General features: G+C 35.0%; 1 protein-coding gene across 3 annotated transcripts in view; it reads right to left on the bottom strand.

Moving 5' to 3' along the window:
• The window catches only part of vmp1 (vacuole membrane protein 1), a 42145-nt gene that overhangs the window by 5457 nt on the left and 23526 nt on the right, over positions 1 to 13162 (bottom strand). For all 3 annotated transcript variants that reach the window (XM_061919311.1, XM_061919310.1, XM_061919312.1), the window contains exons 8-10: positions 10830 to 10910; positions 10637 to 10753; positions 3250 to 3311 (exon numbers count right to left, since the gene is read on the bottom strand). In XM_061919311.1, coding sequence (XP_061775295.1) covers positions 3250 to 3311; positions 10637 to 10753; positions 10830 to 10910 — 260 coding nt within the window. The remainder of the gene's footprint in view (positions 1 to 3249; positions 3312 to 10636; positions 10754 to 10829; positions 10911 to 13162) is intronic.

Raw genomic sequence — 13162 nt, 5'->3', positions numbered from 1 at the left:
TCCTACTCTCAAACTTAAGAATAAAAGCTATTTATCAACTTTCTTAAGTCTAAGAATCATTCCTACTCTCCAGGATATTTCAGAGATCTTCAGAGGTGTCCTAACTGTTGCCAGCGGGGGATGGCACTGAGACCAGAGAGACCTGCGCCAACATTCAGGGAGCGGAAGGATGTCCTGGCTTGATGAGGAGCAGCTGATTAAACGGTATCGTTTGGACCAGGGGTCACCAACCTTTTTGAAAGCAAGAGCTACTTCTTGGGTACTGATTAATGCCAAGGGCTACCAGTTTGATACACACTTAAATAAATTGCCAGAAATAGCCAATTTGCTCAGTTTACCTTTAATAAATATATATATAAAAAAATGGGTATTTCTGTTTGTCATTCCATCTTACATTTTTTTTCTTTTAACGGAAGGTTTTTTGTAGAGAATAAATGATGAAAAAAAACACTTAATTGAACGGTTTAAAAGAGGACAAAACAGGAAAAAAATTAAAATATAATTTTGAAACATAGTTTATCTTCCATTTCGACTCTTTAAAATTCAATATTCAACCGAAAAAATGAAGAGAAAAACTAGCTACGGTAATTCGAATATTTTTGAAAAAATGAAAAAAAAAAAAATTATGGAACATCATTAGTAATTATTCCTGATTAATATTAATTTTAAAATTTTGATGACATGTTTTAAATAGATTAAAATCCAATCTGCACTTTGTTAGAATATATAACAAATTGGACCAAGCTATATTTCTAACAAAGACAAATCATTATTTCTTCTGGATTTTCCAGAACAAACATTTTAAAAGAAATTCAAAAGACTTTGAAATAAGACATACATTTGATTCTAAAGATTTTCTAGATTTGCCACAATAATTTTTTAAAATTTTAATCACAATACGGTTGAAAAAATATTTCAAAAATATTCTTTGTCGAAAAAACAGAAGCTAAAACAAAGAATTAAATTATTTTTTATTTATTTATTATTCTTTACAATAACATTTTTCTTTTTACTTGAACATTGATTTAAATTGTCAGGAAAGAAGAGAAGGAATTTAAAAGGTAAAAAGGTATATGTGTTTAAAAATCCTAAAATCATTTTTAAGGTTGTATTTTTTCTCTAAAATTGTCTTTCTAAAAGTTATAAGAAGCAAAGTAAAAAAATAAATGAATTCATTTAAAACAAGTGAAGATCAAGTCTTTAAAATATTTTCTTGGATTTTCAAATTCCATTTCAGTTTTGTCTCTCTTAGAATCAAAAATGTCAAGCAAAGTGAGACCAGCTTGCTAGTAAATAAATACAATTTAAAAAATAGAGGCAGCTCACTGGTAAGTGCTGCTATTTGAGCTATTTTTAGAACAGGCCAGCGGGCGACTCATCTGGTCCTTACGGGCGACCTGGTGCCCGCGGGCACTGACTTGGTGACCCCTGGTTTAGACAGAGAGGGTATTATTTTTACTGTGGTGTCCCCCAGGGATCTATTTTAGGCCCCATCCTGTTCGCTCTTTATCTCCTCCCTCTTGGAGATATTTTTAAGAAACATGGAGTGTTTTATCACTTTTATGCAGATGACTGCCAAATTTATATGCCAATTTCAAAGCTCGTGGTGCCCAAGACCAGACTTAAGACCAGGGGAAACAGGACCTTCTCTGTGGTCGGCCCTAAGCTCTGGAACATTCTGCCCCTCCATGTTCAAACTGCTTCCACAGTGGACTCTTTTAAGTCTCGTCTTAAGACCCACTTTTATTCTTTGGCTTTTAACACTACGTGAGTTGTGTGGTCCTCTGTTGTCTTCTGTGTTTTTTTATACACTTTGATTTCTATTTTACTGTTCTAATTGATTTTACCCTTTAAAATTGTTTTTAATCATATTTGTTTTGTTTTTTATATTGGTTTTGTATTTATTTATTTTTTGTTTTTATTCAGTCATCGGTGGAGCACAATATTGTTTTTTAATATTGTTTTTAACATGGCTTTGCAGCACTTTGGGAATGTTATTGTTGTTTAAATGTGCTATATAAATAAAGTGGATTGGATTGGATTATTTTTGTCCCAGATTTAATAAGGAGCGTCTTCTCATCAGCAACATAAAGCCACCCACAACAGTTTCAAATTAGTTGCCTAATTAATGAATTGGAAAGAAAAGGAAACATTTATTTTTGAGTCATTGCCAATTTTGTTTGTTTTGTATTATTTTGCAGTTTATTGTCAAAATATACACTCCCATTGTCAACTTAAATATTTCTAAGATATTTCTTTATTCTTAGACGAGGGATTCCCTTCCGTGATTTGTTTATTTCTATGGACACAGACATGACGTCACCTAAAATTCCGTTTACGGCACATAGTAATGTCGTAATTCAGCTCTGAGTGTGACACTTGAGATTCAGTCTTACACTTCGCTGAAAGTGTGAGTAAGACGCTTGATAATTAACTTTTAAGTGCAGCTTTCAGCGAATAATTTCTTTACTCATAAGCCAACTCTTAGCAGACTTCTTAGGAGTAATTCTAAGAAGCTTGATAAATATGGCCCCTGTTCTCACACACACACACACACACACACACACACACACACACACACACACACACACACACACACACACACACACACACACACACACACGTTAGTCGGCAAAAAATTGTATTATTCATTCCCTCGTACACACACACGCACGCACACAAGCATTTAGTCGGCAAAAAATAGTATTATTCATTCCCTAAGAGGACACATATTTGTAGTGTAAACTTTGTACAATACTGTAAAGTGAATAATTAGTCTTTCACTTTACAATCTGTTAGAATTAAAATTGTGCATGTCATTTGTAACAAAAGGTATCAAAGGTGTGAGGTAATAATAAATAATATTTGTGTCATGTGTTTATGAACACATGAACTGGAAAGTTAGTAATAGTGAAAATGTTTGTGTTAAAAGTATATTTTAATGTATTCTTACTTAAAAGTGTTTATAGCACACTGACTAATGTTTTAATGAATAATTATTAGCAAAGGGAGAATTAGACAGAACCCAAGATAAAGTTTAGTAAAAGTTTCCCTACTGAGTTACAAGGTAAAAAGGAAACATTTCTTCAATTATTTAAGTGTGGAATGAAGTTTCTCACGTTGCTGAGCAAACTTTGTGATCACATGAGCAAGTGTGAACACATGCTTGACCAGCACATGAAGGATGATGCGGTCATAACAATAATAATTGATCCTCATGTACAATCTGTCAATCAGAGTGACACCTACCCAATCAGGGACACCATTTGCTCCACGATGTGCTTGCTGAAGGTGATGATCACAAACAGCTTCTGTAGGAAGATGAGACAAATTGTTTTTATCTACTTTGTATGACATGTAATATAATATATTAGCTACTTTGTATGACATGTAATATAATATATTAGCTACTTTGTATGACATGTAATATAATATATTAGCTACTTTGTATGACATGTAATAAAACACAATGTAATATAAAGTATTATCTACTTTATATGACATGTACTACAACACAATGTACTGTACATATAAATACATATATATGTACAGTAAAAACCTCAACTAAAATGATATATGTATACATATATATATACATGTATACATGTGTGTGTATGATAAATATTGGATATTAAAAGTATGTAAAAATTGACTCCTACGTGATTTATTTCCATAAGGACCTTCCTAAAGTCTTGTCATCAATCAGAAATATCAAGCAGCTCAAATGTGCCAAACATGGATAAGTGTGTAGAGAGTTTTATATTTTTCCCATCATGCACCCTAACAGATTTAAATAGTTTTTTTATGGTATTTAGACATTTCTCACAATATCCACCATGTTCAGTGAGCAGAGTTGTGTTATGTGTGTTGACCTTTATGTTAGTTGCAATGTTCTTTGCACCATGACTAGGGAAGGTTGTTTGTATTGTGTCATATAAGTAAATGCTATAATTTCAAATACTTTCTAGGGTCATTGATCTTATTTACTCACATTGACCACGAGATGGCAGCACATATTTAGCATTCAGAGACCAGCTGCTATTTAAGATGACATTGAAAGCACTTCCCGGTGCACAATGCTTGGTAGAACTCATTGGTCTCACGGGCCAAATTGCAGAGGCTGGCGGCCCGTAGTTTGAACACCACTAATCTAGACATTATTGGAATGAAAGTAACAACATAAAAATAATGTTTACATTATTTTCTACACATTTATAAGTGGGGCACTTTTGGATCCCTGAGAATTTTAGTTGGTTTCTTTTTTTAAACCGCTCCAAAAAATAATAATGGATCAAAATCAATATTGTTATGAATTATCAAATCATTCCACTTTAAATGTTTTTGGGGGCAATGTTGCACATTTTGTGTGTTTGCAATAAAAACAAGGTTTTGACATTTAACAAAAAAACAACAACAACTTAACATCGACTGACATATTATATTAATTTGTTGTGTTGGATGACATATTATATGTGTTGGATGACATGTTATATGTGTTGGATGACATATTGTATGTGTTGGATGACATAAAAATAATAAACATTTGTTGTGTTGGATGACATAAAAATAATAAACATTTGTTGTGTTGGATGACATATTAATTTGTTGTGTTGGATCCATCCATCCATCCATCCATCCATTTCCTACCGCTTATTCCCTTTCGGGGTCGCGGGGGGCGCTGGCGCCTATCTCAGCTACAATCGGGCGGAAGGCGGGGTACACCCTGGACAAGTCGCCACCTCATCGCAGGGCCAACACAGATAGACAGACAACATTCACACTCACATTCACACACTAGGGCCGATTTAGTGTTGCCAATCAACCTATCCCCAGGTGCATGTCTTTGGAAGTGGGAGGAAGCCGGAGTACCCGGAGGGAACCCACGCATTCACGGGGAGAACATGCAAACTCCACACAGAAAGATCCTGAGCCTGGATTTGAACCCAGGACTGCAGGAACCTCGTATTGTGAGGCAGACGCACTAACCCCTCTGCCACCGTGAAGCCCGTGTTGGATGACATATATTCATTTTTTGTGTTGGATGACATATATTCATTTTTTGTGTTGGATGACATATTCATTTGTTATGATGGATGACATATATGTGTTGGATGACATAATAATAATCATTTGTTGTGTTGGATGACATTAGATTCATTTGTTGTGTTGGATGACATATTATATGTGTTGGATGACATATTATATGTGTTGGATGACATATTATATGTGTTGGATGACATATTATATGTGTTGGATGACATATTATATGTGTTGGATGACATATATGTGTTGGATGACATATTATTTGTGTTGGATGACATATTTGTGTTGGATGACATATGTGTTGGATGACATATGTGTTGGATGACATATTATTTGTGTTGGATGACATATGTGTTGGATGACATATTGTATGTGTTGGATGACATATGTGTTGGATGACATATTGTATGTGTTGGATGACATAATAATAATCATTTGTTGTGTTGGATGACATTAGATTCATTTGTTGTGTTGGATGACATATTATATGTGTTGGATGACATATTATATGTGTTGGATGACATATTATATGTGTTGGATGACATATGTGTTGGATGACATATTATTTGTGTTGGATGACATATGTGTTGGATGACATATTTGTGTTGGATGACATATGTGTTGGATGACATATTATTTGTGTTGGAGGACATATTATATGTGTTGGATGACATATGTGTTGGATGACATATTATATGTGTTGGAGGACATATTATATGTGTTGGATGACATATATGTGTTGGATGACATATTATTTGTGTTGGATGACATATGTGTTGGATGACATATTTGTGTTGGATGACATATGTGTTGGATGACATATTATTTGTGTTGGATGACATATGTGTTGGATGACATATTGTATGTGTTGGATGACATATGTGTTGGATGACATATTGTATGTGTTGGATGACATAATAATAATCATTTGTTGTGTTGGATGACATTAGATTCATTTGTTGTGTTGGATGACATATTATATGTGTTGGATGACATATTATATGTGTTGGATGACATATTATATGTGTTGGATGACATATATGTGTTGGATGACATATTATTTGTGTTGGATGACATATGTGTTGGATGACATATTTGTGTTGGATGACATATGTGTTGGATGACATATGTGTTGGATGACATATTATTTGTGTTGGATGACATATGTGTTGGATGACATATTATTTGTGTTGGATGACATATGTGTTGGATGACATATTATTTGTGTTGGATGACATATATGTGTTGGATGACATATTATTTGTGTTGGATGACATATGTGTTGGATGACATATTATATGTGTTGGATGACATATATGTGTTGGATGACATATTATTTGTGTTGGATGACATATTATTTGTGTTGGATGACATATGTGTTGGATGACATATTATTTGTGTTGGATGACATATTATATGTGTTGGATGACATATGTGTTGTCTGCCAGTGAGATAGTGTACAGTCTTTAACATGCACACAGTGTGCCAGAGACTAAAGATGAAGATGATGGATGTGCTGGCTCATGAAGTGACACACGGCCCCCCTGCAGTGTGTCAGACCACCACACCACCACTAACACACGGCCCCCCTGCAGTGTGTCAGACCACCACACCACCACTAACACACGGCCCCCCTGCAGTGTGTCAGACCACCACACCACCACTAACACACGGCCCCCCTGCAGTGTGTCAGACCACCACACCACCACTAACACACGGCCCCCCTGCAGTGTGTCAGACCACCACACCACCACTAACACACGGCCCCCCTGCAGTGTGTCAGACCAGTGCTCCACCACTAACACACGGCCCCCCTGCAGTGTGTCAGACCAGTGCTCCACCACTAACACACGGCCCCCCTGCAGTGTCAGACCAGTGCTCCACCACTAACACACGGCCCCCCTGCAGTGTGTCAGACCACCACACCACCACTAACACACGGCCCCCCTGCAGTGTGTCAGACCAGTGCTCCACCACTAACACACGGCCCCCCTGCAGTGTGTCAGACCACCACACCACCACTAACACACGGCCCCCCTGCAGTGTGTCAGACCACCACACCACCACTAACACACGGCCCCCCTGCAGTGTGTCAGACCAGTGCTCCACCACTAACACACGGCCCCCCTGCAGTGTGTCAGACCAGTGCTCCACCACTAACACACGGCCCCCCTGCAGTGTGTCAGACCAGCACACCAGCATCTTCTTTGTCTAGTGGACATGAGCCGCTGAGTCACTGGCAAACTCAGACAAGGTTTATGTTAGTCACTTAGCTCCTTGGTGAGCGGGACTATTACCTTTCATCCAAGGGGGTCCAAACTGAAATATCACAGCATGTGGGGGCCATTTGGATATTGTTTGCCCAAAAGCAACACAATATAAAGATATTTCTTTCCCTTCCCTCCGGTTGGGAAGGGTCTCCGTCCCAAAAATGTTTCAAACAAGTCATACACCGTATTGTTCGGACTATAAGTCGCAGTTTTTTTTCATAGTTTGGCCGGGGGTGCGACTTATACTTAGGAGCAACTTAGGTGTGAAATTATTAACACATTACCGTAAAATATCAAATAATATTATTTAGCTCCTTCACATAAGAGACTAGACGTATGAGATTAATGGGATTTATGTATTAGGAGTGAGAGATAGTTTGTTAAAGGTATAGCATGTTCTATATGTTATAGTTATTTGAATGACTCTTACCATAATATGTTAGGTTAACATAGCAGTTGCTTATTTATGCCTCATATAACCTACACTTATTCAGCCTGTTGTTCACTATTCTTTATTTATTTTAAATTGCCTTTCAAATGTCTATTCTTGGTGTTGGCTTTTATCAAATAAATTTCCCTCAAAAATGCGACTTATACTCCAGTGTGACTTATATATGTTTTTTTCCTTCCTTATTATGCATTTTCGGCAGGTGCGACTTATACTCCCGAGCGACTTATACGGTATTATTATTATTTTTATTATTATTATTCAGTGCTTAAATCTCTAGATTTAATTCAGGTTTATCCCTCTATATAAACTTAAACATGTTTTTTTTTATGTTTTATGCCCTTTTTGTTAAAGAATGCCTGTTTTTTTATGACAAAATATGCAACATTTTCCCCCAAACAATTTTCAAAGTGTAATAATTGATGTGAAGTAATTGGAGCCTTGAATATGTCAATAATTCACAACAAAATTGATTTTGATTCATTATTATTTTTGAGCAATGACACTTTTAATGTTGAAAAAAAAAAAACAGCTTGCACGGCATTTTCGTTATAAGATCAGTGGTTCTATAACTTGTTTTTAATTAGTACCACCATCCCAGTACCACCAAGCCGGCCAACATTGAAATACAGTCGCGTAGTAGGGCTAAGTACTCATTAAAAACATGGCAGCAGTTTTATTTAATAAATGTATTTAATGTTTTCGGCTATCGTAACATTACACACCGCTTGAACAGTAACACCGTTTGTAAATAAATAAATAAATAAATGGGTTGTACTTGTATAGCGCTTTTCTACCTTTAAGGTACTCAAAGCGCTTTGACACTACTTCCACATTCACACACACATTCACACACTGATGGAGGGAGCTGCCATGCAAGGCGCCAACCAGCACCCATCAGGAGCAAGGGTGAAGTGTAGGAAAATAAAACACCGTACATTTATCGTCTGATTCTTTGGTGCACCACAGTTAGAGTCAACATTGCAACTTTTTCTTGTTATGTTTAACCTGCTTGGTCTATTATTCCACTTTTTGATGTTTTCTGCTGTAATAATATTTTCAGAATGTGTCGTGGGTCTTTAAAAATGACCTCAAGTTGGGAATGTCTCAGTACAAAACATATTTAAAATGAGTCATAATACTTTTTTATTATTATTAATATTATTATTATATAGTGCTTAAACCTCTAAATCAAATTCAAGTTTATCCCTCAAAATGAACTTTAAAAATGTTTTTTGAATGGTTTATGCCCTTTTTGATGACAAAATATCCAACATTTTCCCCCAAACAATTTTCAAAGTGTAATAATTGATGTGAAGTAATAGAGTCAACATTGCAACTTGTTCTCGTTACATTTAACCTGTATGATCTTTTATCACACTTTTTTGATGTTTTTTTCTGTAATAATATTTTAAGAATGTGACATGACTCTTTAAAAATGACCCCTCAAGTTGGGAAGAGTCTCAGTCCAAAAAATATTTAAAATGAGTCACATAATATTTTATTATCATTATTATTATTATTATTATTATTAATATATAGTGCTTAAACCTCTAAACCAGGGGTGTCCAAAGCGCGGCTCGGGGGCCATTTGCGGCCCGCAGCTAATTGTTTAGTGGCCCGCCACACATTTTGGAAATGCTCTTATAGCCAATGCTAAAAAAAAATATATATATATATATATATATATATATATATATATATATTTTATTTTATTTTTTTTGTTAATAAGGAATTATTGACCTATTTGAGGCTCCAATTACTTCAAATATTTCACTTTCTAATGTTTTATGTGGAAAATATTATGTCCATATACTGTGTGGTTGCCACATAAAAGGTGTTTTCTTTGAAAAAAAAAAGCATAAAACCAACAAAATAAAAGTTCAAACGTAAAATCGACAAATATATCTGAAGTTGATTTTGTAACTTAAGTGTTGAAAGTAAAACAAATAATAATACAAATGTATCACTTTATGAGTGGGGGATCTTTTGGATCCCAAAGATATTTAGTGGGATTTTATTTATTTTTTCACTGTGATTACTCAGAAATAATAATACATTTAAATCAATGGTGTCCTGCATTATTGATCTTTTTAGGGCTCCAATTACTTCAGATCAAACATTGCTTTCTGAATGTTTTGGGCAATGGGGGGAATACTGCATATTTCAGTTTTAATATAAAAAACAAAGTTGTCTTTGACTGAAAATGCATAAAACCTTTTTTTTTTTTTTTTTTTACTTTATATCAACCTGATGTTGATACAGAGATTTACTGTAAGCGTTACATAAAAAATGAAAATAATAATTTGACTTATTTTTAACATCTTAATGACGGAGACCCTCTATGGTCCCTAGGAGTCCTAAAGGTAAAAAAAAGAAAAAAGAATCCATATATTTTGTTATGGTTTGAAAATGAAAAATATCAAAACGGCCCCCGCATGTTTTAATTTTTCTGTGTGTGGCCCTCAGTGGAAAAAGTTTGGACACCCTTGCTCCAGACCAAATTCAGGTTTATCCCTCAAAATAAACTTTAAAGTGCTTTTTTTTATTGTTTTATGCCCTTTTTGATGACAAAATATCCAACAATTTCCCCCAAACAATTTTCAAAGTGTAATATTTGATGTGAAGTAATAGATAGTCAACATTGCAACTCGTTTAATCTGTATGATCTTTTGTCCCACTTTTTTGATGTTTTCTTCTATAATAATATTTTTGGAATGTGCCGCGGGTCGTTAAAATAAATCACCCGCAGGCTGCATCTAATTTAGGGCACACTAAAAAAGTCCAGATTCCAAGGAGGACACTTCCTTTGTGTATCATACAGTATATAATGTGTTTGTATTGCTGTGATCACCTGTTCAGTGGACACACCCACCTGTATGTGCATCTTGACGACGGCTTTCCCGATGAGCGTGGCCCCAAAGAAGGTCCAGAAGGGAACCAGGAAGTGTCCACAGGTGATTCCCGCCAAATCGAAAAGAGGATTCGGGATCTAAACGCCCACACGCCGAGACATACTTTGACAAATGACACTTGTTGGTGAAAACAAAGTCGAGTGATCATTTTACCGAAGCACAAGCCAAGATGCCGAAGAATCCCACTTTCTGCACCATGTGTTGAACTCCCAGCTTGGCTCTGGTGACAAAGTCCTGCGGGGAGGAAAGGAAGGAACACGTGTCTTTACAAAGGTTTGATGTCAAAACTTGTAACAAGCATAAAGAAAATAGTATCAAATATATTTCTAGATATTGACAACAATTCAATTGTAATATAAAATATTACTATTATTTATGTGTTTTAACCTAATTACTGTAATAAATAAATAAATAAATATATTCTAATCACTAAATTATACAATAATCAGTTCAAAAGTGTATCAATAAAATAAAGACTGTCACTGTGGTGAAAAAAAAAAGAGAGTAAAATCACATATATAATAAAAAAAATTAAAAATGATTGAGTACTTTTTTGGTGTTATTTTTATCAAGCCGACATGTTTTTCTATGCACGTTTATTGTGTGTTTGTGTGTCTTCAAGTCCACTCGAAGTCATAGGTGTCAAAGTAGTTTTCACCAAGGGCCACATGGCAGTCACGTTTGGCCCCAGAGGGCCGCTTCTAACAGTGAATACTATTATTACGCCATTTTTTTATGCATTTTATTAGTAGATTTAAAAAAAACTAAAATGTAAAAAAAACATTGTAAATTTGACATCACAATGTAGCGTATATTACTGTAAATGGAAAAACTGTACTGCTGTTTTTATGGTAAAAAAAAAAAAAAGGCAGCTCAGTTGCCAGAATTGTACTGTAATATTTACATTTGTTTTTTACTATAATTACACAACACTGCAATTTTACAGTAAAATTTTGGCACTTGGGCTGACTGTTTTGTTTTGTTTTTACCGCAAATCAACAACCGTAGATTTTTTGGTGTATTGTTAGTATATATTTCTATTTTTAAAAAATGGTCTCAAAGTTTGATAATATATTTTTGCATAATTACACAATATTTAAGTTAACATAATTTGCGTTTACATGGAGTATGTTAGTTTCTTCTCTCCCAAAGTAGAAAGAAAGAATACATTTAGTAAGAAAAGTTACATCACTTTGATACATATTATTTCCAGGGCCAAATAAAATGAGGTCTGGCCCCCGCTTTGAGTTTGACAGCCGTGCTGTAAGTTATACTAGTTATAGTACGGCGTGTGGGAAGGAATAATATCTGGATCTCGAGCTAAGAAACTGAGAGATTGTTATGTTATTTTCTCCTTGCCAGTAGAGAAGAAGGCATGAAATGAAGGTAACAAAGAGTCAAAGAATAACAAATGAATAATAACTGTGTGAATGTTCCAAAACATGTTTCTTCTTCTTCTTCTTCTCCAGATTTTGCCGCACTCTACCTTCCACATTTTTCATCCCATTCAAAGCGTTCCAACTTCAAACTGTTCAACCTATTTGGGAATTGCGGGCTATCCCTTGACAAGTTCCAAAAATTACCAGATTTCCAGGTTTTCCTGGACATTTTTCCCATTCAAAATTAATTGACCATTTTTCAAACTTCCGCCACCATTTCCACATTTTTCAACCGATTCAAACCATTCCACCTTCAACACATTCCACCATCCTGGACATTCAAAAAAATTCCAGGAATTTCCGTTTTTTACAACACTTTTTTGACCCTTTTTTCTGGCGACTACTTTTTCCACATTTTTCAACCCACTTCAACCGTTCCACCGCCAAATCATTCCTCTTAATCGGGACAAAAAACTAAGTTGTTTTTTTTAATTGGAAATTTTCCAGGTTTTCTCAAAATTCCAGGAATTCTGTAATATCATTTCTCAATTAAAAATGTTACTACTTCAACGTTTCCCAAACGATTTGAAAAATTCCAACACGAACCATTTCATCTCATTCAGAACATTCACATGTTTTAGCATTTTCAAAAAAATTCCCGCTTTTCTTGAAAATCCCAAATTTCCATGAAATTCCCATTGAAAAGAAAGGGACATTTTTCAAAGTTCCCACATATTTCTTATCAGATTAAAACTGTTCCAACTTAAAAATATTTAGTCTGTTCAGGAATTATGTGCGGCCTTTCAATAATTTTAACAAATTCCCGGATTTCCTAGAATTCACAGTTTTTAGGGACATTTTCACCATTCAAAATTAATTGAACAATTTTTCCAACTTCGACAATTCCCTCATTTTTCAACCAATTCAAACCATTCCACCTTCAACACATTCCACTCATCCTGGACGATCAAACAAACCATTTTTCCACATTCAACAAATTTCCAGAAATTCCTGTTTTTTTCCAACTTCATTTCCAACCTTTTTTAATGCGATGATTCCATCCATCCATCTATTTTTCTACCGCTTGTTCCGATTCAGGGTCTCCTT

This window comes from Nerophis ophidion, linkage group LG13 (genome assembly GCF_033978795.1).
Source record: "Nerophis ophidion isolate RoL-2023_Sa linkage group LG13, RoL_Noph_v1.0, whole genome shotgun sequence".
NCBI lineage: Eukaryota > Metazoa > Chordata > Actinopteri > Syngnathiformes > Syngnathidae > Nerophis > Nerophis ophidion.
This window is presented reverse-complemented; position numbering and strand designations above follow the sequence as displayed.